This window comes from Pan paniscus, chromosome 1, assembly GCF_029289425.2.
Source record: "Pan paniscus chromosome 1, NHGRI_mPanPan1-v2.0_pri, whole genome shotgun sequence".
NCBI lineage: Eukaryota > Metazoa > Chordata > Mammalia > Primates > Hominidae > Pan > Pan paniscus.
The window spans coordinates 148,864,534-148,891,646 of NC_073249.2; the positions used below are offsets into that span (position 1 = coordinate 148,864,534).

General features: G+C 35.4%; 1 protein-coding gene across 3 annotated transcripts in view; it reads right to left on the minus strand.

The window, feature by feature from the left end:
- Nucleotides 1-3,164: 3,164 nt before the first annotated feature.
- DNAJB4 (DnaJ heat shock protein family (Hsp40) member B4) overlaps nt 3,165-27,113 on the minus strand; it is a 42,549-nt gene continuing 18,600 nt past the window's right edge. For 2 of the 3 annotated variants that reach the window (XM_024927056.4, XM_063607195.1), the window contains exons 2-3: nt 11,211-11,779; nt 3,165-8,813 (exon numbers count right to left, since the gene is read on the minus strand). In XM_024927056.4, coding sequence (XP_024782824.1) covers nt 8,580-8,813; nt 11,211-11,645 — 669 coding nt within the window. In that variant the 5' untranslated portion in view covers nt 11,646-11,779 and the 3' untranslated portion in view covers nt 3,165-8,579. Of the gene's footprint in view, nt 8,814-11,210; nt 11,780-19,505; nt 26,443-27,113 lie in introns of those variants that run through there. The other variant, XM_003807781.7, reaches the window with a different exon arrangement.

The window sequence follows — 27,113 nt, forward strand, 5'->3', positions numbered from 1 at the left end:
GGCTTAAGCAATTATCTGGTGCCAGCCTCCTGTGTTGCTGGGACCAAAGATGTGGACCACCATGCCTGGTTAATTTTCATATTTTTTGTAGAGGCAGAGTCTTGCCATGTGGCCAAGCTGATCTTGAACTCCAAGGCTCAAGCAATCCACCTGCCTTGGCCTCCCAAAGTACTGGGATTATAGGCGTGGGCTCATGCTGGGATATGCCCATGGGCACAGGCAGATCACTTGAGCCCTGGAGTTCAAGACCAGCCTGGCCAACATGGCAAGACTTCATCTATACAAAAAATACAAAAATTATTGGGGCATGGTTTATACAAAAAATACAAAAAGTATAGGGGAATGGTGGTGTTTGCCTGTCGTCCCAACTACATGGGAGTCTGAGGCCAGAGGATCACTTGAGCCCAGAAGTTCGAGGCTGCAGTGAGTCATAATCATGCCACTGCACTCCAGCCTAGGTGACAGAGTGAGACCCTTACTAAAGAGAAAAAAATTAATAAAATGTTATTTCATAAGAACAAAAAACACATTTTTAAATCAAATACCTATGTAAAGAAATTATTGATATTTACATAGTATATATGGTCTATATTCTTTTTTTAAAGCTACATATAGGTCTTGAAATAATTCACATCCATTACAATTATCGAAAATACAAGTAAAAAATAAAATATTTTTATATTAATTAAAAGATTGGTAAAGTTTTAAAATCTCTTAGCAACATAAAATTAGAATTCCTGGCTAATGGTTCATCTTCTTAATATTCAAACCCATCACATTTATTAAGACAAATTATTAAATGAGATGACTGGTATCTATTCATAATATTAAGTAAGTCATTGTTTAAAATTTGAAAACTGAAAGAAAATAAATAAGTTTCTCAGTCAGGCGTGGTGGCTCACACCTGTAATCCCAGCTACTTGGGAGGTTGAGGCAGGAGGATTGTTTGAGGCCAGGAATTCTAGGTGGCAATGAGCTAAGATGGTGCCACAGCACTCCAGCCTGGTTGACTGAGCAAGACCTCATTTCTATAAATAAGTAAAATAAATTCATTTCTCATATGCAACACCTCAAGATTCTAACTGTAAATCAAAATAAGATATCAATTTCATTTTTAAATGTTTGACTTATTTTAAGTTACATTATTTTGGTTAAATAATACAGTTTATATTGTATAAATTTTGTGATATATAAGTCTACCTTTTTTTGGTGCCAAAACAGAGGTGCTTTAACTTTATATACCATCTTCAAACTTAATGAGAATAAGCCTATATAACCTAGCAACTAATTTTAAATAATACTAAGCCCCATCTTAAGCCTGGTTTCCAATTTTAACATCTGATTAATTTCTTCCAAAATTTATACATAAAATATTCTGGGAAAAAAGTATAAAATGTCTAACTATTCCTATTGTGTAATTACTACTCTGAAGTCAGCTGTGCCAATTTTCAAGGTTTCCTTCATAAGTAAGGGAGTGTAATGTATAAAAGCCATAGTAAAATATAATTTCCCAGTCTGAAGCAGATATGTTTCTGAAAGCACTGAGATAAGAAAACGATTAGGATTTAAGTTGTGAAGGGAAAAAAAATAGTTTTAGGCAGAACCCTAAGAAGACAGTTTTTAGATTCACTAAAATGAAGATTGTATTAAATAAAGAGGATAAGAGTGCATTTAATTAGTAATAATAAATACTATATGATTTACAATTCCTTGATCACTAGAAAATTTTCAGGATCTCCCATTTTCATAGCTTCAATAAAATGCTTGCAAATTCATTTTTGGTTTGTTAAACATAATAGGCACATCAAGAAGGCGATTTTTAAAAAGTCTAACCTCATTCCTAATGTTTAAACTTTTCAGATCTTATGATTTTCAGTTAACCTCATCTCTCTCTTTTTTTTTTTTTTTTTTTTGAGATGGAGTCTCACTCTGTCACCCAGGCTGGAGTGCAGTGGCTCCATCTCAGCTCACTGCTACCTCCACTTCCCAGGTTCATGTGATTCTCCTTCCTCAGCCTCCCAAGTAGCAGGGATTACAGGCACCTGCCACCATGCCTGGCTAATTTTTGTATTTTTAGTAGAGACGGGGTTTTGCAATGTTAGCCAGGCTGATCTCGAAGGCCTGACCTCAAGTGATCTGCCCACCTCGGGCTCCCAAAGTGCTGGGATTACAGGCGTGAGCCATTGATCCGGCCAATCTCATTTCTTGAACCTCTTCATCCCCAGTCACAGAGATGCAAAATGTATACTTAAGATAAAAAACAATTACGCAACTTTTACTTAACTGACTCAGATAAACATAACTAAGCCGAGAGCGGTGGCTCACGCCTGTAATCCCAGCACTTTGGGAGGCCGAGGCGGGCGGGTCACGAGGTCAGGAGATGGAGACCATCTTGGCTAACACGGTGAAACCCCGTCTCTACTAAAAATACAAAAATTTAGCCAGGCGCTGTGGCGGGCGCCTGTAATCCCAGCTACTCAGGAGGCTGAGGCAGGAGAATGGCGTGAACCCGTGAGGTGGAGCTTGCAGTGAGCCAAGATAGCGCCACTGCAGGTCTGGCCTGGGCGAAAGAGCAAGACTCCGTCTCAACAACAACAACAAAAATAATAAATAAATAAATAAATAAAATAAATATTTCTTGAGCTCGAGAAATAGTTATATAATAAAATATAATTTATATTATATTATTATATAGAAATTATATTATTATATAAATTTTAAATTCATCTTACAAAACTACTTCCCATCCAGGCTTTTTGTATCCATTTCAATGGCATCCCTTTAGCAAAAACAGCAGCAGTGGTTTTTACCTCTGGCTATATTGATTGATTGAGACACAGTCTGGCTATGTTGCCAGGCTGGAGAGCAATGGCGTGATCTTACTATAATCTCTGCCTCCTGGGCTCAAATCAGCCTCCCACCTAAGCCTCCCAAGTAGCTGGGACTACAGGAGTGCCCCACCACACTGGACTAATTTTTGTATTTTTTGTAGAGATGGAGTTGTGCTATTTTGCCCTGACTGTTCTCGAACTCGTGGGCTTAAGAGATCTGTCTGCATCAGCCTCCCAAAGTGCTGGCATGAGCCACCACAACCGGCCTTGGCTTTATTTCTTATGTGTAAGTCTGCATCAAAAATTTCTCATCTTCCTGAACCATTCGCTTTACTCTCATTTCCTTTTTTCCAACCTCTGGTTTCCTCTTCTTAAAATTATCTCAATTAATAATGGCTCAGCCTGGGCAACATGGTGAAACTCCATCTCTACAAAAAATACAAAAATTAGCCAGGCATGGAGGGGCACGCCTGTAATCCCAGTCACTCAGGGGAGGCTGAAGTGAGAGGATTGGCTTGAGCCTGGGAGGTCGAGGCTGCAGTGAGCCCAGATTGCACTACTGCGCTCTGGCCACAACAACACCATGCCTTAAAAAAAAAAAAAAAAAACTCACTAGATTAAGAAAATGTGGCACATATATACCATGGAATACTATGCAGCCATAAAAAAGGATGAGTTCATGTCCTTTGTAGGGACATGGATGAAGCTGGAAACCATCATTCTCAGCAAACTAGGACAAAAAACCAAACACCGCATGTTCTCACTCATAGGTGGGAATTGAACAATGAGAACACCTGGACACAGGAAGGGGAACATCACACACCAGGGCCTGTTGTGGGGTGGGGGGAGGGGGGAGGGATAGCATTGGGAGATATACCTAATGTAAATGACGAGTTAATGGGTGCAGCACACCAACATGGCACATGTATACATATGTAACAAACCTGCACATTGTGCACATGTACCCTAGAACTTAAAGTATAAAAAAAAACCTCAAGAACTAAGTTTATACAAACCAAAATTCTAACAGCTGGAGAGAAGATGTACTAACAAATTTTTAGTTTGGGAGGAGTTATAATATTTGCAAATGTTTGTAGAGATTCCGTATGTTATTTGTCATTACAAACTTTTCTTCTCAATAAAATCTGCAGGGTTTTTTTCTTCCTTTCTTCCCCCCTTCTTTTTCTCTCGCCTTTTTTCTTTCCTCTCTCTCCCTTTCTTTTTACAATGATACAATTTAATATTTGAATAGTATTTTACTTGTAAAAATCTTCATTTGTTATTTATGTAAATTAAAATAATATGCTTGTTTTTTGCTCAGATGTGGCCTTACACTATTTTGACAATAACATTGGCATATATATTTGTAAACTAATGAAGGACACAGCCCAATTATGGACTATTACTGCTATTAATATCCTTAAAAAGAAAAAGCCTGTTTTTGTAATTAATGTTTCAAAAGCTTTCTAGTGAGCACCAAATTATAACTTTGTATGTTCCTAAATGACCGAATATATTTCAAATGTATATGCTAAATTACACAGACTACACAAATAAATAGGCAAATGAACTTTTCTTTTTAATATTTAAATGGAGTCTTGCTATGTTGCCCAGGCTGGTCTTGAATACCTAGGCTCAAGCAATCCTTCTGCCTTAGCCTCCCAAAGTGCTAGTATTATAGGTGTGAGCCACCACACTTGGCCAGCAAATGAGCTGTAAAAGAATTTAATCTAGTCTTGGAAATTGAGAAACAGGGGATATCAATGGCATACTGGAGAAAAATGGCACTGAGAATAAGAATTCCCTTTCCAGCTTCCTTTTTTTGAGACAGTCTCCCTCTGCCACGTTGCCCAGGCTGGAGTGCAGTGGCATGATGTCAGCTCATTGCAACCTCCACCTCCCAGGTTCAAGCGATTCTCCTGCCTTAGCCTCCCAAGTAGCTGCGATTACAGGTGCTTGCCACCATGCCCGGCTAATTTTTGTATTTTTAGTAAAGAGGGGGTTTCACTATGTAGACCAGGCTGGTCTCGAACTCCTAGCCTCAAGTGATCCATCTGCCTCGGCCTCCCAAAGTGCTGGGATTACAGGCATGAACCACTGCACCCAGCCTGCTCGCCTTTTTTTTTTTTTTTTTTTTTTTTAATGACCAGAAGAGTTTTGAATACATCAAACCTGCTCTTTAACTGCAGACAAGCCACTTAGCCTCTCTGGGTTTACTTCTTTATCTAGAAAATGGGATTTTAAAAATTATTTCCAGCTCCAAATGTTTTATGAATTTTATGAAGTATCACAAAAAAAATTTAAAACGTTGAAATATTTACTCTATAAAACTTCATCTATTTACTCACATTTTGATTAAGCTATTATTTAAAAGTAACATACCACATTTTTTTCTATACTTCTCCATAAAGGGTAAAAAATAAACCATGTATACATGAAGTCAGACATATAGGCAGTATACTACATTACACGTTAGTAGATAAAAAGTATTTTTAGATTAAGAATGATATTTAGTCTTAACTCTTTGAGGTTATGTAAATAGTCCTTGGAATATGAAGATAGTCCCTTCTGAGCCATTTACTGAGTCTAATCACATATATTAATTTCCTTTATCCATCATAACTATTTGAATGACAGTTTCCCAAAAATAAACAAACAAGAGTATTTTCAACTCCTTGTCTCCAAGGAAGGCTAACAATAGGCAGGAGTGATGAGCTACAGTAGATGTGACTAACTCAGATGCTTTCAGAGGCCCAGGCAATATAACTCAACATGTGAAGCAGCTTTATGTAACGCAATAGATAATGGTAGGTCAGTGGCAACAGAAGAGTCCATGTCTTGCCTAAAAGCATTCTAATTAAAAAATAGTTTTTAAACCACTGAGCTGGCCAAACAAAATACCTCTATTAGCAGGCCATTAATCACCTTGGCTTATACTTGTTTTTTGTTTTTGTTTTTGAGAGAGGGTCTCACTCTGTCACCCAGGCTGAGTGCAGTGATGCAATCAGGGCTCACTACAGCCTCTACCTCCTGGGCTCAAGTAATCCTCCCACCTCAGCCTCCCAAGTAGTTGGGACTACAGCACATGCTACCAGGCTCAGCTAATTTTTAAATTTTTTGTAGAGATGGAGTCTTACTATGTTGCCCAGGCTGGTTTCAAACTCCTGGACTCAAGTTTTGATTTTCCCCTGCCTCAGCCTCCCCAAGTGCTGGGATTACAGGCATAAGCCACAGTGCCTGGCCTTCGTAGTCTTCTTCTTTTTTTTTTTGTAACATAAGCAATTTGTGGTTTTTCTTTTAGGGAAGATAAACATCTTCTTTATGGGATCTATAGTACTTCAAAACTATTCCGGCTATCCAAGAACCTGGTTGAATTTAAAGAAAACATTTTAAAATAAAAAGTACTCTCATAATTTGAAAAAATAAATTAAAAAACTTTAAAACTCTACTCATTACTACTTTTAATTCAACATTCAACACATAAAAACTGAGCACTTACTACATGCTAAAGCATTGTCAATATCCTTTAAGATAAGAGAGATACTGGTATACTGGTTATGTGTAGTTATGTAAATTTATTTACTACTAGAATAATAATTCTCTGCTTAAAAAAACTTTTTAATCCAAAGATTATTATATATCTATCTATAAATCATTTATTTTACCTAGGAGAAAATGCTTAATCAAGAAAATTGCAATAAATAATGATGGGTTTAAAACAGAAACCACTATCAGTCACCACGTTGACTGATGCTTTTCAGATCTAGATCTTTAGACTTGTGAGAAAATTTCTGTAATGTTCACACTTCTGTAGGGAGTTTTAACTGTCATTCAGAGAGACAGTTATAGAGGAATCATTTATGAATTAGAGTAATAAATATGATTAGCTGAATTCTGTGGCATTTTTTTCAAGCATTTTCCATTTGCAACTCAAATATATGGTTACTCCCAGAAATTCCACTTTTAGGTATATACCCATGAGAATTGAAACACAAAAACTTGCACACAAATGTTCACAGCAGCATTATTTATAATAGCCAAAAAAGTAGAAATAAGCCAAATGCCCATAATTAATGAAAAGATAAACAAATTGTGGTATATCCATATGATGTGCCACATAAAAAATAAAGTACTGATACGTGATACAACATAGATGAACCTTGAAAACATTAAGCTAAATGAAAGAGGCCAGACCAAAAAAAAAAAAAAAAGCCATATATTGTTTGAGTCTATTTATGTGAAATGTCCAGAACAGACAAATCCATACAGATGAAAAGTAGATGGTAGTGTTTTCAGGGGCTGGAGGAAGGGAAGAATGGGAAGTAACTGCTAATGGATTTAGGATTTCTTTTTGGGGTGATGAAAATATTCTGGAATTAGAAAGTGATGATGATTGTACCACTTTGTATATATCACTAAAAACCACTGAATTATATATTTTAAGGGTAAACTTTATGGCATGTAAATTATATCTCAATAAAGTAATAAAGAATATGGCTATTATAACCTATTTATATTGGATTTCTAAAAGAATATTTCATATTCTACTAAAAGGTGACAGGATCCAGTATATATATATATATATATATATATATAATCCTGAAAACTATTTTGTAACCAAAAATTTTGTTTCAAAACATCATTCTCACTATAGTTATAAAACAGAAAACAAAACTAAATTTTAAAAACATAAATATATTTAAAAAATTAAAACACCTAAGAAATGCAATCTATACATGTGAAAAAGTAAAATATTTATATGCATAACAAGTAGTTGCAACATTATCCATAAGCAGCAGTTAGTGTTTATTTTCCCTATATTTTGGTTTAACACCATAGTGTGTAGTGGTAGTTCATTCTTTTTAGGGAAATTACATAAAGTACATATAGAATATTATTAGTAAGTTATAGAAGACTGTATAACTGGAAAATTAATTCCAAGTAACAGCATTTCCTCTAAAAACACATCTATTATTAAACGAATTACTTTAAACTAGCAGAGAACAAAATGAGCCTATAATTTATTAAGTACAAGATATATAGTCAACTTGCATAAAATTACATATGGCATTTTAAAAAGTCTATTCTAAAATATCAGTAATTCAAGCAATTGGGATTTCCACAGGAGAGAAATTGCCATTACTTTCCTTTTTATGAAGAAAGATCTGCCTTAAGAACATCACAACGATGTTATTAAGAAATGCTACAGCATACTTTAAAAATCAAAATGGTGAAACAGATGCATCAGGATATTCTTTTACAGATACCAGCCCTATAGCAGCATTTCAGAAGGTGATTTAAATCTAATAACTGACTTGGGTTTTTATTCTCCTCTAGAAATACATATTACATGTATAGTTTAGTTAAGAATTTTCATTTCCATTATAAATGGGAACTTTTCATACTGATTATCTAAAGGTATAAGAAATTAAGTAATTGGATAGTCTAGCACTTTATTAGAAATATATCCACTGACTCCACAAAAACAACTTTTACATATAAGCAAATTACTAAAAATATCTGAATCAGGAGAAATGAAATAAAATACAGTGAATGGTTTTCTCTTTTATCTCTAACTGTAAAAATCCCTTTTGCCTATTTATTTGACCCGTCTCTATTCATGCAATTTAATGAACCCTCAAAAGAATTTACATATCTTTATACAGAATTCACATCTACATCAGTAAACTGCCAGTCCTTTTATATTTTCAGTGCCTTATCAAAATATGTGTAACAAAGTTCTTCATTCTATGAGGCAGGAAGATGTTTCCTAAGTACTTCTTTGGATGAAGAAGATATAGTATCTGGGAAGGACACCTCAAATTCTATTAGAAGGTCACCACGTTGGTCAGGATTTTTTGGAAATGGCAGCCCATATCCAATAATTCTTCTCCTCATTCCGGGTTTCACAATATCATTTACTGACATAGGTATGTTTCTTCCATCCAGTGTTGGTACATTAATTGAGCAGCCACACAATGCCTAAAATGGACCAAATAAAATAAAATGAAAACACTTCAAAACTCAAAAATCTAAGCACAAATATTACCAGATGGTAAAGGATAATACCACTAAGGTAAAACTTTAACCTCCAAAAGAATAACAATAGTTATAAATTTTTTTTCCTCATTAGAAAATTCCTTCAGAGGTCAGGCACGGTGGCTCACACCTGTAATCCCAACATTTTGGGAGGCCAAGGCGGGCAGATCACCTGAGGTCAGGAGTTCAAGACCAGCCTCACCAACATGGAGAAAACTCGTCTCTACTAAAAATACAAAATTAGGCGAGCGTGGTGGCACATGCCTGTAATCCCAGCTACTCGGGAAGCTGAGGCAGGAGAATCACTTGAACCCAGCAGGCGGAGGTTGCAGTGAGCCGAGATCGTGCCATTGCACTCCAGCCTGGGCAACAAGAGCAAAACTATCTCAAAAAAAAAAAAAAGAAAGAAAGAAAGAAAGAAAGAAAGAAAAAGAAAAAGAAAAGAAAAAAAGGAAAATTCCTTCACGACATGCATTATTAGATATGTTACCAAAAAAAAAAAAAAGAAGAAAAGAAAAGGTAAAAGAGAAGTAAAGGATATATTCCACATTGCCCTGGAATGACATGGTTATTTTGAAGCTGCTATTAATACATTCAAGATGCAGGGATTGGAATGGGAGAAGAGGGAGAAATTCAGGACTAGAAAGAACTGGATAGGAGCAACTATTTCTCTGGAAAGTATTAGGACAAGAAATATATTTGTTTTAGATAACAAATGTTTACTGAGCATTTACTATATGCCACACATTCTGGCTAGATGGTGAGCCTTATAGGGACCATGAACACAGACCCCAGCTCAAGGAATGCACAAGGAACTCACAGAAACATAGAAGCAAACTAGCCATTATAATACTGTATAGTGTAAGAACAGAGGTAAGCATGGAGGTCTTTTGTAAGAGAAAGAGCACCCAACTTAACCCCTTAGATTCCGGGAGTAGAGGATGCTTGAACTAAGCATTGGGCAGTAGCAGGTAGGTATTAGAGCAGGGTAAGAAACAATAGTGTTCCAGAGAGTACAGCTCAAGTATACAAGATAATAATAGAGCAAACTGGGCCAGGTGCGGTGGCTCACGCCTATAGTCCCAGCACTTTGGGAGGCCGAGTTGGGCGGATTACTTGAGGTCAAGAGTTCAAGACGAGCCTGGCCAACATGGTGAAAACCTATCGCTACTAAAAATATGAAAATCAGCTGGGCATGGTGGCGGGCGCCTGTAATCCCAGCTACTCAGGAACCTGAGGCAGGAGAATTACTTGAACCTGGGAGGTGGAGGCTGCAGTACTAGCTGAGATTGTGCCACTGCACTCCAGCATGGGTGACAGAGCGAGACTCCATCTCAAAAAAAAAATAATAATAATAGAGCAAACTTGGGGAAGTGCATATACATTTTATGGGTAGACATCAGATTTAAAATGACTTATTTTAAGCTAAAGAGTTTGGACTTTATGGTAGAGGTTATATAGAGCAATTTAAGAATTTGAAGCAGGGAACTGCTATGACCATATTTGCAAAGTTACAATCCAATTTGAGAAATAGTACAAATAGGCCAGGCGCGGTGGCTCATGCCTGTAATCCTAGCACTTTGGGAGGCCAAGGCAAGTGGATCACCTGAGGTCAGGAATTCAAGACCAGCCTGGCCAACATGGTAAAACCCCGTGTCTACTAAAAATACAAAAATTAGCCAGGTGTGGTGGGGGGGGGCGCCTGTAATCCCAGCTACTTAGGAGGCCGAGGCAAGAGAATCACTTGAACCCGGAGGCAGAGGTTGCAGTGAGCCGAGATTGCGCTGTGGGTGACAGAACAAGACTCTGTCTCAAAAAAAAAAAAAAAGAAATAGTGCAAATAAGAACTCAAATAATAATTGTATTAAGGTAGTACCATTATAATTTATAAATGTATATATTTATATGCACTTATAAATGTATTTTTTATTAATATAAATGTATACAAATTTATTTATAGTGAATTATAAATTATTTTCTTCTAATCTTTTTTGTTATGCAATTATTACTCCATATTAACAAATTTAGAACAAACCCTATATACAAAGACTAATGTGTTGAGATTACCAATGCAGATCTCATAAACCACATTTGTAAAAGCAGCCTCCTAGTACATAATCCAGTTAACACTTGACACTTTAATTATAAGTAACTAAAGTTAGAAAATATAATCACATCCATAAAAGAGGTATAATACTAGTACTATCTTAGAGGATTTTTATAGTAATTATTTTTAACGTATAATAGGCATTAAATAAATGTTAGCTATTATCTAGATACACTCCCTATGATCAACTACATAATTATTTGGTCTTAGGATTTTAGGTCCTACCAACTTACCTCTCGTAAACTAATTTTAGCAGTATAAATTATATTTGATCCATCCCTTTTAAATTTTGGATGATCTTTGTCTTTAATGATAAAAACAATGTCTGCTGGAATACTATTTGGTGTTTCATCTCCTTCTCTTGGAAAAGTAATTTTGGTGCCTTCTTTCCACCCTTTTTTAATCTCAATGGTAAGAATTTTGTCCTCAGATCTGTAACTCCTTCCATCAGCGTTTAGCCTTTTTCGAGAAATCTTCATCCGTTTGGTACAACCACTATATATCTCTTCAAGTGATACTCTAAGTTCATGAATAACTGGAGGATCTTGTTTGAGGCGGGATGGCCCCACAGAATTCCTGTCTCTTGGATATCCATTCATGCTGAAACCAAAGGCACTAAAAGGATCACCATCTATTTCCATTTCTTCAGAATCTCTACCACCACCCATTCGTCTTCCAAAGAAAATTTCAAAGGGGTTGGACCCTCCGAAAAATGCAGCAAATGTAGCATGAGGATCGCCATGAAAGGTGTACCGGAAGGTACCTCCTTGTCCATCAGTACCTTCTGCTCCTCCTTTCAACCCTAATTGAAGAGATAAGCATGATTAGAAAAAGCTTGCAACTCTTAAAAGTTAAACTTTCAAAAACTGTATTGCTAATAAATTTTGGCTAACTTACAATAAAATGTATTAATATTGGCCAGAAATGCCACTTTACTAAATACAGAACAGCTATAAAACTCTTGATGATTACATCCTAAGTTAAATTGTTAAGTTTTCAAATTCTTCCTCCAAATCAGCATTTTTGTTTGTTTGTTTGTGTTTTTGAGACAGAGTTTCGCTCTTGTTTGCCCAGGCTGGAGTGCAATGGCGCAATCTTGGCTCACCGCAACCTCCGCCTCCCAGGTTCAAACAATTCTCCTGCCTCAGCCTCCCGAGTAGCTGGGATTACAGGCATGCGCCACCACACCCGGCTAATTTTGTATTTTTAGTAGAGACGAGGTTTCTTCATGTTGGTCAGGCTGGTCTCGAACTCCCAACCTCAGGTGATCTGCCTGCCTTGGCCTCCCAAAGTGCTGAAATTACAAGTGTGAGCCACTGCTTCCGGCCAAATCAGCATCTCTAATATTTATTCCTGATTCTTTGTTCCACGGGTAAGTAAGAAAAATAAAATAAGGCCGGGCGCAGAGGCTCATGCCTGTAATCCCAACACTTTGGGAGACCGAGGCAGGCAGATCATGAGGTCAGGACTTTGAGACCAGCCTGGCCAACATAGTGAAACCCCGCCTCCACTAAAAATACAAAAAAAAAAGCCAGGTGTGGTGGCAGGTGCCTGTAATACTAGCTACTCAGGAGGCTGAGGCAGGAAAATCACTTGAACCTGGGAGGCAGAAGTTGCAGCGAGCTGAGATCGCACCACTGCACACCAGCCCGGGCAACAGTGTGAGACTCTGTCTCAAAAAAAAAAAAAAAAAAAAGAAAAAGAAAATAAAACTGGGAACTCCTTGTCTTATAAACTACTGATCTGGCATGCTGAAGTATATAAATTATATAAATATCTACTTATAAATATATAAGTTTTTAAAAGATGTCAGTTGGAAGGTCTTCAGCAATCAACACAAAGTGCAGAACTTAAATCTTTAATTTTTATTACAATCAAACAATATATATAACATTTAAAAATATAAACATATTAATAAAATATATAGCAAAATATAAAATACCATATTCATACTGTTTATATATAAATAAAATAGAAATATGTAAAAATATAATGTAATAAAAATACCATATTCATTCTAACTAGCTTTATTTCAGATCATCTTTTACTGTTTAAGAATTAAAATAGGGCCAGGTGCAGTGGCTCACACCTGTAATCCCAGCACTTTGGGAGGCTGAGTCGGGTGGATCACTTGAGATCAGGAGTCCGAGACCAGCCTGGTCTACATGGTGAAACCCCGTCTCTACTATAAATACAAAATTAGCTGGGCATGGTGGCACATGCCTATAATCCCAGCTACTTGGGAGGCTGAGGCAGGAGAATCGCTTGAACCTGGGAGGCAGAGGTTACAGTGAGCCAAGACTGCACCATTGCACTCCGGCCTGGGCAACAGGAGCAAAACTCCATCTCAAAAAAAAAAAAAAAAAAGAATTAAAATAGAACTCTGTGTCAGAGAGTGAAAAAAATTCTAATAATGAGGACATTCTATGAAAAATGGTTTTTTAGACACTACGATTGTCATTCCTACTCTAGATACCAAATTTTTTAGGCATATCACATCTTAGCATTAATTTCAATGCTTGTAAGAAGACTGAAATCAAGAGCTGTAAACTTTGACACGTAAGGCCTCTATATGGGTTATTTCTGTCTCTTGTGAACAGTCCACCTCAGGCAACAATACAGTGACTTTTTGACCCTTTGCTTAAGGGTTCCACTAAGTAATATTTAACCCACAAAAGATTATATTTGAAACAACATTTTCCACTATGAAAGAAATGTTCTACTAAAACTCAAAAAACAACAGTATGGTGATCTTTTAAGGGGTCAATACAGATCAAGAAACAAGCAGGAAAAGAATCTAAAAATCATAAAACTATGAAAAATCCAACAGATTAAGCTAGGAGATTCTAATATCTCCAAACAGTGAGTGATTTGAAGGCAGGAAATATATTTATTTTGCACTGCTCATGCATACAGGGCTGAAAATGGTAGGTATTCATGCTTAGTGAATGAAGGGAATGAACTAATTCCTAAAGTCCTTCTAAATCAAAACTAAAAAAGGTGTCTTGAGTATCGGTACAGAGAAAAAGGCAGAAGCAAAAACAATGTAAAATATAATCACACATATACATATATGAGAGATTTAACAATTTAAAATGCCACTAACACACAGCATACTTTAAAGAAACTTAGTTTTGCTTACGTCTTATTCTGCATTTGGCTTCTTCCATTAAAAGGTATATATCTACTCTATTTCATCTAACAGGGTCTCAAGTGATATCTAAAATTTTTACCTTCATCCATGAATAGAAATCTGGAGAGATCAAGAGAGACCTAATAATCTGAAAATTGCCAAAATATGTATTGAACAATATATCCAAATAGCAGTTAGGGAAATTCCTTGTAGAATGACAAGTATAAGCAGGACAAGATCTTTTCATAAGCAGCTCATCCAAATTTCCCTTTTATAAATTTTAGTAGTATAATTATAACTCCAAATGTTAAAAAGGTAATGGCAGATTTTTTTTTAATGATAGAATAATATGTAGCTCAAGGTCATCACCAAAGTGACTCAACCAATGCTTAAATTATTTAAATAATTTTATCCTTCATCCCATAGACTTAAGGGAGTATAATTATTTAACTGAGTTAAGTAAACTGGGTAAATCAGCCTGCCCAATCTAGCCTCTTATAAGACAAAATTTAAATACTTGCACCCATAATGAATTCATGAAAAGAAAGAATAATGTTTTGATTTATTACATCATGGGTTTGGCTTTCTGGAAAACCTCTTCCTCCTCTGCCAAAAAGGGCAATTCAGTCATAATTACAAAGTCTCTGAGAAGATTCATACAAAGTCTGAAGTAACTTATCAAAGCTGATAAAAAGACTCCAATGCAGCTTTGAGGTTTTCCTAGACACTATTAAACAGCCAACTATGCAGCTCAGACAAAGAACGAAGCTACTCTAATGAATGAAAAAAATCCTAGGCTGGGCACAGTGGCTCACACCTATAATCCCAGAACTTTGGGAGGCCAAGGTGGGTGGAGCATGAGGTCAGGAGTTCGAGATCAGCCTGACCAACATGGTGAAACCTCGTCTCTACTAAAAATACAAAAATTAGCCAGGCGTGGTGGTGCACACCTGTAACCCCAGCTACTCAGGAGACTGATTCTGTCTCAAAAACAACAAAAAAAAGAAAAAAATCCTACCAAAATTCATGCCACTATAATATACATTATTATGCAAGTATCACTTGCATTGTCTAGCACATAAAATTATAAGTAATGTCACATTAACTATATGGTCAGTTCTTAATCATGTACATTTTGAACGCTAATGGAAATGTTTAATATCCAATTGGATTCCCTCTGCTATTCAAAATGTTTTCTAGACACCGTCATCACTTTGTGTGATCAAAAAATGCACTAGAGAAGCAACATTTGCCTATGATTTAGCAAGACTGCTATTATTTTACAACTAACCAGTCAACCAGTTTGCAGTCCCAAACCAAATATGTGTTTGGAATACTATCTATAACAATGATTCCCACTAATTAGTTAAGGTTGACTAAAAGTTTCCAAAAGAAGAAACACTGGAGAAAAATTCAGATTGCAAAGAAAAAAACATGATAATACTTTAATAACTCTTACTCCATCCAAGGAGATCTAATATGTAAAAATCCAGATTTACAGCAAGACTTCAGTTATCAAATAATGAGATTCTGAGATTTTTTAAACAGTTTTAATTCACAAAAATCAAATTTACTTACATGTTTTTAGAACACACAGTGAATTTTAAAAAATCCAGCTAGCTAAATATATAAGTTAAAGAACAGAAGAGAACTAGTATAAAGATTAATAAATACAAGTTTTATCATTTAAACACTACCTTTTAATATTTGAAGTTACTGAATAAATCATATGCAATAACTAAGGAAAGCATAAAAAAAGAAAAATTAGAAAACTAGAATAAATGAGGATGTGTTATTGAAAATCTTTTCTTTTAGATCTCTTAACACAAATTTTTGTTGACATCCACTAAACTATTCAAGACTAAACCTAAAACTTTAGAGAGTGGTTCAGAATCCAATTTTAAATTTCTGTAGTTCTGTGGTTTTTGTTTTCAAATGATTCAACTATAGAGAAATTTTATTTTTAAAAAGATTTATTACATATATAAAATTAACCTATTGTACAAATACAATTCAATTGATTATAGTAAATTGATAGAGTTGTATAACCATCATCACAATCCAGTTATAGAACATTTCCATCATTCCAAAGAATTCTCTAGTTCTTATTTGTAGCTAATCCCCGCTCCCACCTCAAGTCCTAGGCAAGAAAGATCTGCTTTCTTTTTCTACATACTGGCCTTTTCCAGACATTTCACATAAATAAAATCATACAATATATAGTCTTTTACATCTGGCTTCTTTAATTTAGCATAGTTTCTGAGGTTCATCAATGGTGTAGCATGTTTCACAAATTGGTCCTTTTATTGCTAAATAGTTCCTCATTGAATGTATATAGCACATTTTGTTTAATTCACCAATTTATGGTGCTTTCAGATTGTTTCCAGTTTGGGGCTATTATAAATAATGCTGCTATAAGCATTCAGGTACATGTCTTTGTGTGGACATGTTTTTGTTTCCCTTTTATAGATTCCTAAAAGTAAATTTGAGTTATCCGTATTTTTTTTCTTTCCTTTGTTTTTTCTAGAGGTAGGGTCTTGCTATGTTGCAAAGGCTGGACTCAAACTCTTGGGCTCAAGCAATCCTTCAGCCTCAGCCTCCCTATTAGCTGAGACTACAGGCATATGCCACCTCACCCAGCTAGCCAACTGTTTTTAAAACAAAGCATTTTAAATTGTGAATATTCAGAACACAAATATACTGTGTTCTGGATTACTGGTTCTTTCACTCCTAAATACATAAATTTAGCATATGCAACTTATATACTTTTCAGTTTATGGTTCCTTATTCCCACCATCCCAGCTCTAAGTCCCAAGACTGTAATAACTTGGGGGGAGCGGGAAGAAGGATACCAGGTAAATTAATAGTGTTTCCATAGTCCTAAAGTTCAGTGTTTTGTTACTACTGGAGACACCTATGGAACCACGTCTGGAGATAAATAAAAGGCAAAGAGAAAAAATGTTTTCCCCTACTTTCACAGTGTATCTAAATGGGATTTTTTAATAGAATAAATGAGATATTCTGAATAAACGGCAAATAAATATAATACTTTCCTGTGAAGGAAGAATAATTCTAAAAAATAATTCAAATAACTTTCATTCAATTGTATTTTCTTTTTTTCCTTTTCTTTTTTTGAGATGAGGTCTCGCTCTGTTGCCCAGGCTGAAGTGCAGTGGCTCGATCTCGGCTCACTGCAACCTCTGCCTCTTGGGTTCAAGTGATTCTCCTACCTCACCCTCCCAAGTAGCTGGGATTAGAGGTGTCTGCCACCACACCTAGCTAATTTTTGTATTTTTAGTAGAGACAGGGTTTCACCATGTTGGCCAGGCTGGTCTCGAACTCCTGACCTCAGGTGATCGCCTGTCTTGGCCTCCCAAAGTGTTGGAATTATAGGCGTGAGCCACGGCGCCTGGCCCATTCAATTGTATTTTCAAGTAACCTATAACTAGAGAATGGTATTTCTGCATAATATATTTCTATGTTTTAAAAAAGGTATTCTCTCCTCACTCTTTCCTTCTATCACTTATATCAATTATGTAAGTAAAAAAAAAAAAAAAACCCAGGGTATACAGATTCAGGGTGATTTAGTTTTTAAAAAATTCACTCACTGTGTAATGACCAATAAAAATTAAATGAGAAAAATCACTCTAGAAAAGCACTATTAAGAGATAATGTTAAATCAAGAAAAATGTATCATTTGGTGACTTGAAAATTCTGAAGACAAATATCCTTACTAAACCCTGAATCCAATGGCTTAGCCACAAACTTGAGCTATCAGTGAATTGTTGCAAAATATTTTAAATACAAAGCAGTGGATATCTGCTTTTTCACAGGAATTCACAGTGTCATTCCATGTTTGTGAATTTCTTTACAAAATTACAAAATTACTCCTTTAGAAATAGTAGTACATTATTGGTAGTATCTCAGAATCCTGCTTAGCTTTTGAGATAAACCAAGTCATGATATTTTGGGTAATATGGCCATAGGTATCATGCAAGATTGAACTGCCCAGTATTTGCCTTTTTCAATATTTACTTTGTAAGAACCTGACACTGTAGGTCCTCACCACACCAAAACCTGCAACATAAACTTCAATTTTGGGCAACTCATAGACCAAAAAAGCTAAACAAAACAAAAAGGAAAAAACCCTCTATATACAATCACCCTGCTTGTCTACATTTAATTTGTTTCATTCAAAATAAGCAGTCACTGCTTGACTATATTTTAAGGATATATTTCTAATTAGGAAAATTTGATGTTAAATGTAATAAAGGAATCAAAGGGATAACAAGTTTTCATAGCTACAGTGATTTGAAAGCCAGTATTTTGGGAGAAAAACTAATAATAAAATAACTTAGTCCTGATGTTAAAAGTTGAAAATCCCCAAACCAGTACAAGTTAAAGTTTTTTGTGTTATCAATTAGCAATTTAAAATAGTCTTGCTTCATAGCCCCGTTTATATGGAAGTGATGGACAAACCTGATTTAAAATGCAGAATGAGAAAAGGATAATCTGAAATTGTCCTCCTTTACTGTGCTCACTAGTTTTTGATCTCACAATGCAAAAAACAAAAGTATGGCAGGGAGAGGAAAGGGAAGTTGTTATGTTTTTCTCTATACCTAGATAGGAAAATTTCTAAATAAATAATGTTATCTAAAAGTAAATCAGTAATTATTCTAACTAGGTGGCCATTTTAGGTCAAAAATTGTATTTCTGAGATTTCATTTTCTTGGCACAAAATTATTGTTTACAATTAAGCTAAAAACTTGTTCTGGTATTTTATGACATCAGGAAAATTCTTTCCTCTCCAGGCAGAATGCCAAAAACTAGAAGCTAAATGCCTGCGCCTTCTGCTTCTGAGAGTCACAACTCTGTCTTGTTCAGTCTAAACTAGCCTTGCTATAAGAAAGGCAAAAAACTACTTTTTGTTTTTGTGAATAAGGTATAAACTACTCAGAATCTGAAATGCCAATCTTAAGGTTTTAAATGACTAAAGACTCTTTACTGGTTCTGGCAGAAAATTCATTAGAAAACGAAACAGGTTTCATAAGACTTTTGACACAATTTACTAATAGGTATGGGAATTCAAGGTTTATTTTAAAATATACATTGTTAACATTGTAAGTCTAATGATAAAATATGTATAATACAAAATGCTAAAATAAAAAGGCAAACAAGGACATTTCATTCATAGCTCTGCAATACTCATTCATATGATCAGAGATGAAACCTTGTTATTATACATTTGTCCTTCTACTTTTGATATGACTGAGAATCCAATTTAAGGATAACCTTAACAAGCTGAGAGAGAGGGGAAAAAGGCTGGGAGAGAGAGAGAGAAAAAAAAAAAAGAGACAGAGCTGAAGAGACAGAAAGATATACAGAGAATACTTACCTTCCTCCCCAAACTGATCATATATTTCTCTCTTTTTAGGATCACTCAATACTTCATAAGCTTCTGCGACCTCTTTAAATTTTTCCTCTGCCTGAGGAGATTTGTTCTTGTCCGGATGAAATTTGAGGGCTTGTTTTCGGTAAGCCTTTTTAATATCTTCATCTGAAGCTCCTTTCTCAATTCCCAAAATGCAATAATAGTCTTTCCCCATTTCGAATGCCTTGAAATTAACTTAGATTTCCCTTTGTAAAAGAAAACAGCGTCCCCAGTCTTAGCAACAGATTCTAAGAAAAATAAACCAAGCTGGGTATTTTAAAAGTTAATCAGCAATTCAGCTAGCTGTCTCAAGGCAGCAAGCAGACAGCGTCTCTGTATTCAATCCTTCCCCAACGGCTCACTTACAGATAAATATACACTACACAGGAGACAGCCTCCTTCTAGATCCTCCCATTTTCACTACGTGTCTCTGTACTTTCTAGAACAGCAAATGCTACAGGACGTCACTTTCCCAGCTGCCTCTAGTCAAAGTACTGAGCTATGTTTTCTCCTCCTCCACGATTAACTATTCATTTTCCGACTGGCTCTACCATCTTTATTTCCTAATTAAACAGGACAAATGGGTTAACATGCCAATATTTCAACACAGAATGTCACAACTATATATTTATGTACTCCATACTAGGTGAAAATCATCACAGTCATTAAACACCCTATGTTAAAAGAAGTTAAAGTTAATATACAGATAAAAGGAACGACAATTCTATTTTAGGTATTTTTTAATTTTAAGCTATTTGTCTGTTAATTATATCAATACTAAAATGCAGGTTGTTTAAATTAAGATTTCCAAGTAATTTACGTTGTCTTCAAAATTCCTGGGGTCTATCAATCAGAAACGCCAGAAAGTTTGTGTACTAGTTTCACATTGTTAAGGGAGTATCTATAATAAAATTCAAATGCATTATTTTAAAATAAGTAAAGGACTTCAACATGATTTTAGCTAACTAGTTATTTCTAGTATACATGAGTTCATAGTTCTGGCAAACAAATACTTATTTTTGAAATTTTAGTATCTGAACTTAGTTACTTCAACTAAACTAAAACTGAATGAGGTCCCTGCCACCCCTCAACCCCCGTCCCCCGCAGCCGCCCCACAGGATCCCTATTTAAAGAATTGTGGTGCTGCAGGAAAGCTAGAACAAAGTATCAGGTTACAGACAGTACATACTCATGTTCCTTACAAGACTTAACTGCAACTGCATCAATGTAAAATTTGGATATGCCACTTAAGGGGCAGTAATATGAGAAATATTTTTTCTTTCAAAAACACATTTCCCTAATTATAAATATATATTCATTGTTGGAGATTTTGGAAAACGCAGAAAAAAGTTTTTAAAAATCTCCCTATAATATCATTTTAGGTAATCCCTGTTAAATATTACTGTATTTACTTATAATCCTGTTTTCTATAAATCTTCATGGTTATTTGCTGTAGTTTTATAATTTTTTGTTAACAAAGTTAGATCATAGCATTTATATACCCTTTTGATGCCTGCTTTTGAAAGTATAACATATTTCAGGTATTTATGAGACATTTTCTATGTATATAACTCATCTTTTATCTCCTGTATGGTTTTCTCATCTTTTCAAAAATGTTCCCATTTCTATTAGAGAGATAAATAAGAAAAGTCAGAAGAATTGCACACGGTCCAAATAAAGTGTTAGAAAACCTTTATGAGGAAAAGAAAATGTACATATATGTTTAGAATATAATAAAGGGTAATAATCATGTGTTAACCTTTAAAGAAATGAGAACGCCTACTCTATATGCCAAGCAATGATGATTCAGCAATTCTTTCTGAATGTTCATCTTTGTGCATTTTGACAGCTATGATTTTCTACTCTTCAAAATTCTCTACTTTAACAACACTATGACATTAGAAATGTATAACATTGATCTAGCCTACCTGTAGGTTACAGAGGTTTGTCAGCTATTTATCAATTTTTTTAGCCTCACCAAGAAATAATATCAAAAGGTACTTTCAAATCCAAAAAACTTAGTGAAAAATGCTAACATCCAGTCACCTTAAGACTCCCAGTTTTAAAAAGCATATTGCCAAACTGAAATCCAGTGCAAGGATCAGTATCACATAGAGTAAAAACAGAATAAAAAATCACCTATTACAAAATTCATTTCCAAGGGAGTTCCTTTAAATATTCATTACCAAAGGAATGGTGACTTTACTATTTAACAACCGGAAATTGTTCTGGTGGGTAGTGTTTGCAGAAAAAAAAATAGATACTTATTTGATTCAATCATTTTCAGAGAGCTAGGAATATTATCAAAACTTGACACAGTAAATTATTTTAGAGAACCTGAAGACCGGGTCTTTCATATTTGTGAGAAATTGTATTATATATTAACAGACGGAAAGAAATCTGGCTCCCTAGACATTGAAAAGGGTGAAAAGGGATTTTCACATTTCTTTAAATATCACACACACATAAGAATCGTAATTGTAAAGTTGAAAAGCAAGAATTCACCTCAACTTTGACATTTCAAGTTAATAAGAAAGCAAATATAATCGTGATTTACGACTATTAATACAACAATCTGGCTAGCTTTTGGTAAAATGAGCAGATACTTGCACACTTATAGCTTTGTAAAGCTTTGTAAATAATTCAAACATTTGGCAATAGTAAAAGCCACTAAATATTATTTTAATAGCTCTATAAATACCACACCTGGAATTTATCCTTAGAAAATAATTTAAAGACAATAATTATATTTACAAATATACCCATTGCAAATAGATGAAATAGGGTAAAGCATCAAGATGATCATCTTTAAAAGTACATAGCATTTTGGAGATATTTTACCCTTACATTCACTTTTTCAGACTGAGATGTCTTCTCTACTACCTAGGAGTTGAAAATCCATTATACAATACGATCACTTTACATTAAATCTTGGTCATCCAAGTTTGTATGATATGAATGCGGCAATTTGGGGGAGGGGTTGGGATTGTCATTCCTGCAAATAATTGACAAAAACAGGAAGAGTATGTGAAAGGGAGAGTAGTGGTAGCCTGTAGGGGAAATGGAACAGAGAAGAGCTGAGATCAAAGCTTATTTAATAAAAGTAAAATAAATAAAAGCTTATTTATTTTAAAGGTTAAAATAAAACCAAAAAAATACATAGAAATAGTCTATATGGAATATTTAGATATCACATAAATGCTGCTTATTTGATGTTATAGCTTACATGTATGTGTGATGGAAAGTTTGAAGAGAACAAAAACTAGCTTGAGTTAGTAACTGACATACATTTTTTCCCTTAAAACTAAAGAATGCTGCATTTTTAACAAAGATATAAAAATTAGCACTTGCATTTTAAAATTTTTACTTTACTACTCAAACATTGGTAAGATTATTCCATGAAAACACAATAAGAAAAGTACAGTCAGGTGAGGTGGCTCATGCCTGTAATCCCAGCACTTTGGTAGGCCAAGGCAGGAGGATCACTTGAGCTCAGGAGTTCAAGACCAGCCTGGGCAACATAATGAGACCTTATCTCTACTAAAAACTAATTTTTTTAAAAAATGGAAATTAAGATAGCATTTTAACCACAAAAAACTAAAAGTATAATTTGTTATTCAGTTGATGTCATCTTCATCTTCTACTTTGACTTTATTCATATATAATAAAAAACAAGTTTTCTTTTTCCAACTCACAAATCATTTCTCAGTTTATAATAAAATAGTACAGAAGAAGATAAAATGCCATGAGTCTCAGAAGAAATTACATCAAAATTCAGATCATCACTTAAATCAAAATTCAGATCATCACTTAAATGCTGGAGGACAAATGACTTCTCATATTTTACCATCGCACCTGTGAATAACTTTTCCTGGCAATATTTAATTCTTAAATGGGTCATATTTAGTCCTAAAATTTTTTTTTTTTTTTCTTTTTTGAGATGGGGCTTGCTCTGTCACCCAGGCTGCAGTGAAGTGGCACAATCATAGCTCACTGCACCCTTGAACTCCTAGGCTCAAGTGATCCTGCTGCCTCAGCCTCTCGAGTAGCTGGGACTACAGGCCAATGCAACATCTGGCTTATTTTAATTTCTTATAGAGACCAGGTCTCACTATGTTGCCCAGGCTAGTCTCCAACTCCTGAGCTCAAACAATCCTCCTTCCTTGACCTCCCAAGATCCTGGGATTACAGGCATAAACCAGGGTGCTTGGTCCTTGAAATTTCGATCCTGGAATTACAGGCATAAACCAGGGTGCTTGGACCCTGAAATTTCTTTTTTTTTTGAGACAGGGTCTCGCTCTGTCGCCCAGGCTGGACCAGAATAGAGTGCAGTGGCACAATCTTGGCTCACTGCAACCTCCGCCTCCCGGGTTTTAAGAAATCTCTGCTTCAGCCTCCCGAATAGCTGGGATTACAGGTGCGTGCCACCACGCCCAGCTAATTTTTTTGTATTTTTAGTAGAGACGAGGTTTTGCCACCTTGGCCAGGCTGGTCTTGAACTCTTGACCTCATGATTCACCCGCCTTGGCCTCCCAAAGTGCTGGGATTACAGGCATGAGCCACCACGCCCGGCCATGAAATTTCTTAGTGATTCATATTAGAAAATTATGACCTCCATTCCCCAATAATTCCTGTCCAAGAATAAGCAAATAAACTGAGGCTCTTTTAAACTCTGTTAACAGTGCTTTAGATATTTGAATATATAACCTCAGAGTATGTAAAAGTGATTATATTTGCCGAGGTGACACCCAGGGAATATTCATAATATAGTGGTTAAAAGCACAGATTTTGGAGCTGGAGTGCCTGGGTTAGAATCCTGGTAATACTACTTATAGCTGTAAGACCTTGGACTTAAATCTCTCTGACCTCAGCTTCCTCATCTGTCAAACAGAGTTAACTCTGTTAACTGTTAAGCTGGTAACATTAATACCAATTTAGGATTGTTGTGAGGATTAAATGCAATCAATGTGATACTTAAATGTGATTGGCACGTAGTGAGGAATACCAAAGTGTTAGCTACTCTTATCATGATGATGATCTCATATGAACTTGAAAATTGTTTTCCAGGAAAATTACTATACCATATGCATAACAAAATGTTCTTATTTATAAGCATACATGCACACACACTCACACATACACACACAGCTGTCCAACTGGTATTTCTAAATATTCCAGTTAATATTTGCTACTCATTCATGTTGATTTTGTTAAAATTTAAAATCATTAAAACTTCCCATAGGTAGCATTCATTGTATTTCAGTTCCAATATTTATATTCTTAAAGTATATATCTTTGATTTTGGAATCAGAAGATCTGTCCAGCCTTAATATCTGTCGATGCCTCACATATCTCAGTCATACCAAATTACTTGAAAATTATCTAGGGGAAACCATTATTTATCAATTCCTCTTAGAGGGCTAGCACAAAAGAATAAAGACTTAAAAATCTGAATACTTGGTTTCTAATCTCAGTTCTCCCACTTAACAGGTGAGTAACTTAGATAAATCATTTAAATTATCTGAATACCTAACTCACAAAGATTATTGTGAGAGTCAGATGAGATAGTACATGTGTCAGCACTACAATTTATATGACATCTACATATACATTATTTTCAGTATTTTAAGCTATATAAACTATTTTGCTACCACTTGGATGTCTATTGACAAATAGTCTCCTTTGACTCAGGAAGTTTTACTTGGCATAAAGCATTAAAGTAACTACCAGATTCACCCCCAAAGGAGTCTGGCATCCCCCAAGATCTTGCCTCTTGCCAAGTTCCCTTTTCAGACCTTTATCTCTGAATTTTACTATCTTCTCAGTGTTAAAAAAAAAAAAAAACCTGTTCTATGCCTTCCCCATAATAACATTTATATAATACTTTACAGTTTATAAAATACTTCCATATGCTTTCTCACATACATCTGATACTCAAGTGATAAGATTTCAAAGAGCTTTTCTATAGCTACAGTCTAATAATGAGCTAAGATATTCTTGACAATACTTAAACATACACTGTTCCAATATTTACATAAAACTAGAGGGTACTAGGCTGTGTCTATCCTAATGTTTCACCTGTTTTTAAGATAATATCTAAATAGTTATATAAAATCAAATTATTGGCCATTTAATAATGGACTATATCTTACCTCTACATATTATAATTTCCTAAAAAAACAGTAAGCACTAAGAGGTATCATTACCATAGATTGCTATAGAGCAAATGCTTGATGTAAGTTTGGAACTCAGACCCTCAATTCTCATTCCTGTGAAAAGGTTCCAGAGCATAATACTTACAGTACCTTTTAATTTTGTGATGGCTACAAATGCAACTTTGTCTTTAGGGGAAAAATAGGGAAATTTTTATTTATTGTGTATGTGTTGCCAAGATACAGACCCATAAAATATATTTATTTATTTATTTAGAGACAGGGTCTCACTCTGTTGCCCAGGCTGATTGTGTTCCTGATCTCACAATCTCAGCTCACTGCAGCCTCGACCTCCTGAGCTCAAGCCATTTTCCCACCTCAGCCCCCAGAGTAGCTAGGACCACAGGCATGCCACCATGCCTGGCTAATTTTTCTATTTTTAGTACAGATGAGGTTTCGCCATGTTGCCCAGGCTGGTCTAGAACTCCTGGGCTTAAGCAATCCACCCATTTTGGTCTCCCAAAGTGCTGAGATTACAGGTCTGAGCCACCGCACTCAGCTGAGAAATTTTAAAGAGATTCACTTCTTACCTTATCTACGTTACAAGCTGAAAGACATAAACTTAAGGCAAGTGTCTTTAAGACATTAAGCCCTATCCATTTAAGCTTAAATTGTTTTAGAAATCCTACTCCCCCACGCCCCTTACCTGTAAATGTCCTTTTTTAGGCAATGACAGTAGTTTGGATTCATTATATTTGGAATTTGTCAATAGTATCTGACTGTCCATTTTACAGTATTTGATGGGTACACAAACTGTTTAAAAAGGTGGTTATCATAGTGCACATTTTCCACAAATAAAGTATTTCAATCACTCAGCAAATATTTATGGAGTGTTTATTTTGTGTCACACACTATTTTAGGTGCTGTTAACTAGATAGACATTATCCTTGCTCTCATTCAACTCATTCTAGAGGGGGAAGACAAACAATAAAAAGTTAATAACGAAATGAGATCGTTTTAAGAGCTTTAAAGATAGTCAAACAGAGGCCGGTGTGGTGGCTCACACCTGTAATCCCAGCACTTTGGGAAGCTAAGGACTGCAGATCACTTGAGGCCAGGAGTTCAAGACCAGCCAACACGGTAAAACCCCGTGAAAATACAAAATTAGCTGGGCATGGTGGCGTGCACCTGTGGTCTCAGCTACTCAGGAGGCTGAGATGAAAGGACCATTTGGGCCTGGGAGGTGGAGGTTGCAGTGGGCCAAGATCATGCCACTATACTCCAAACTGGGTGACAGAGGGAGACTGTCTCAAAAAGAAAAGAAGAAAAAAAAAGTTAATTATTATCCTCAACTTAGGCTGGAGTGGTGGGGATAGGAAAGACTTCAGAACAGAAAAATGTGAGCAAAGTCATGAAAGAC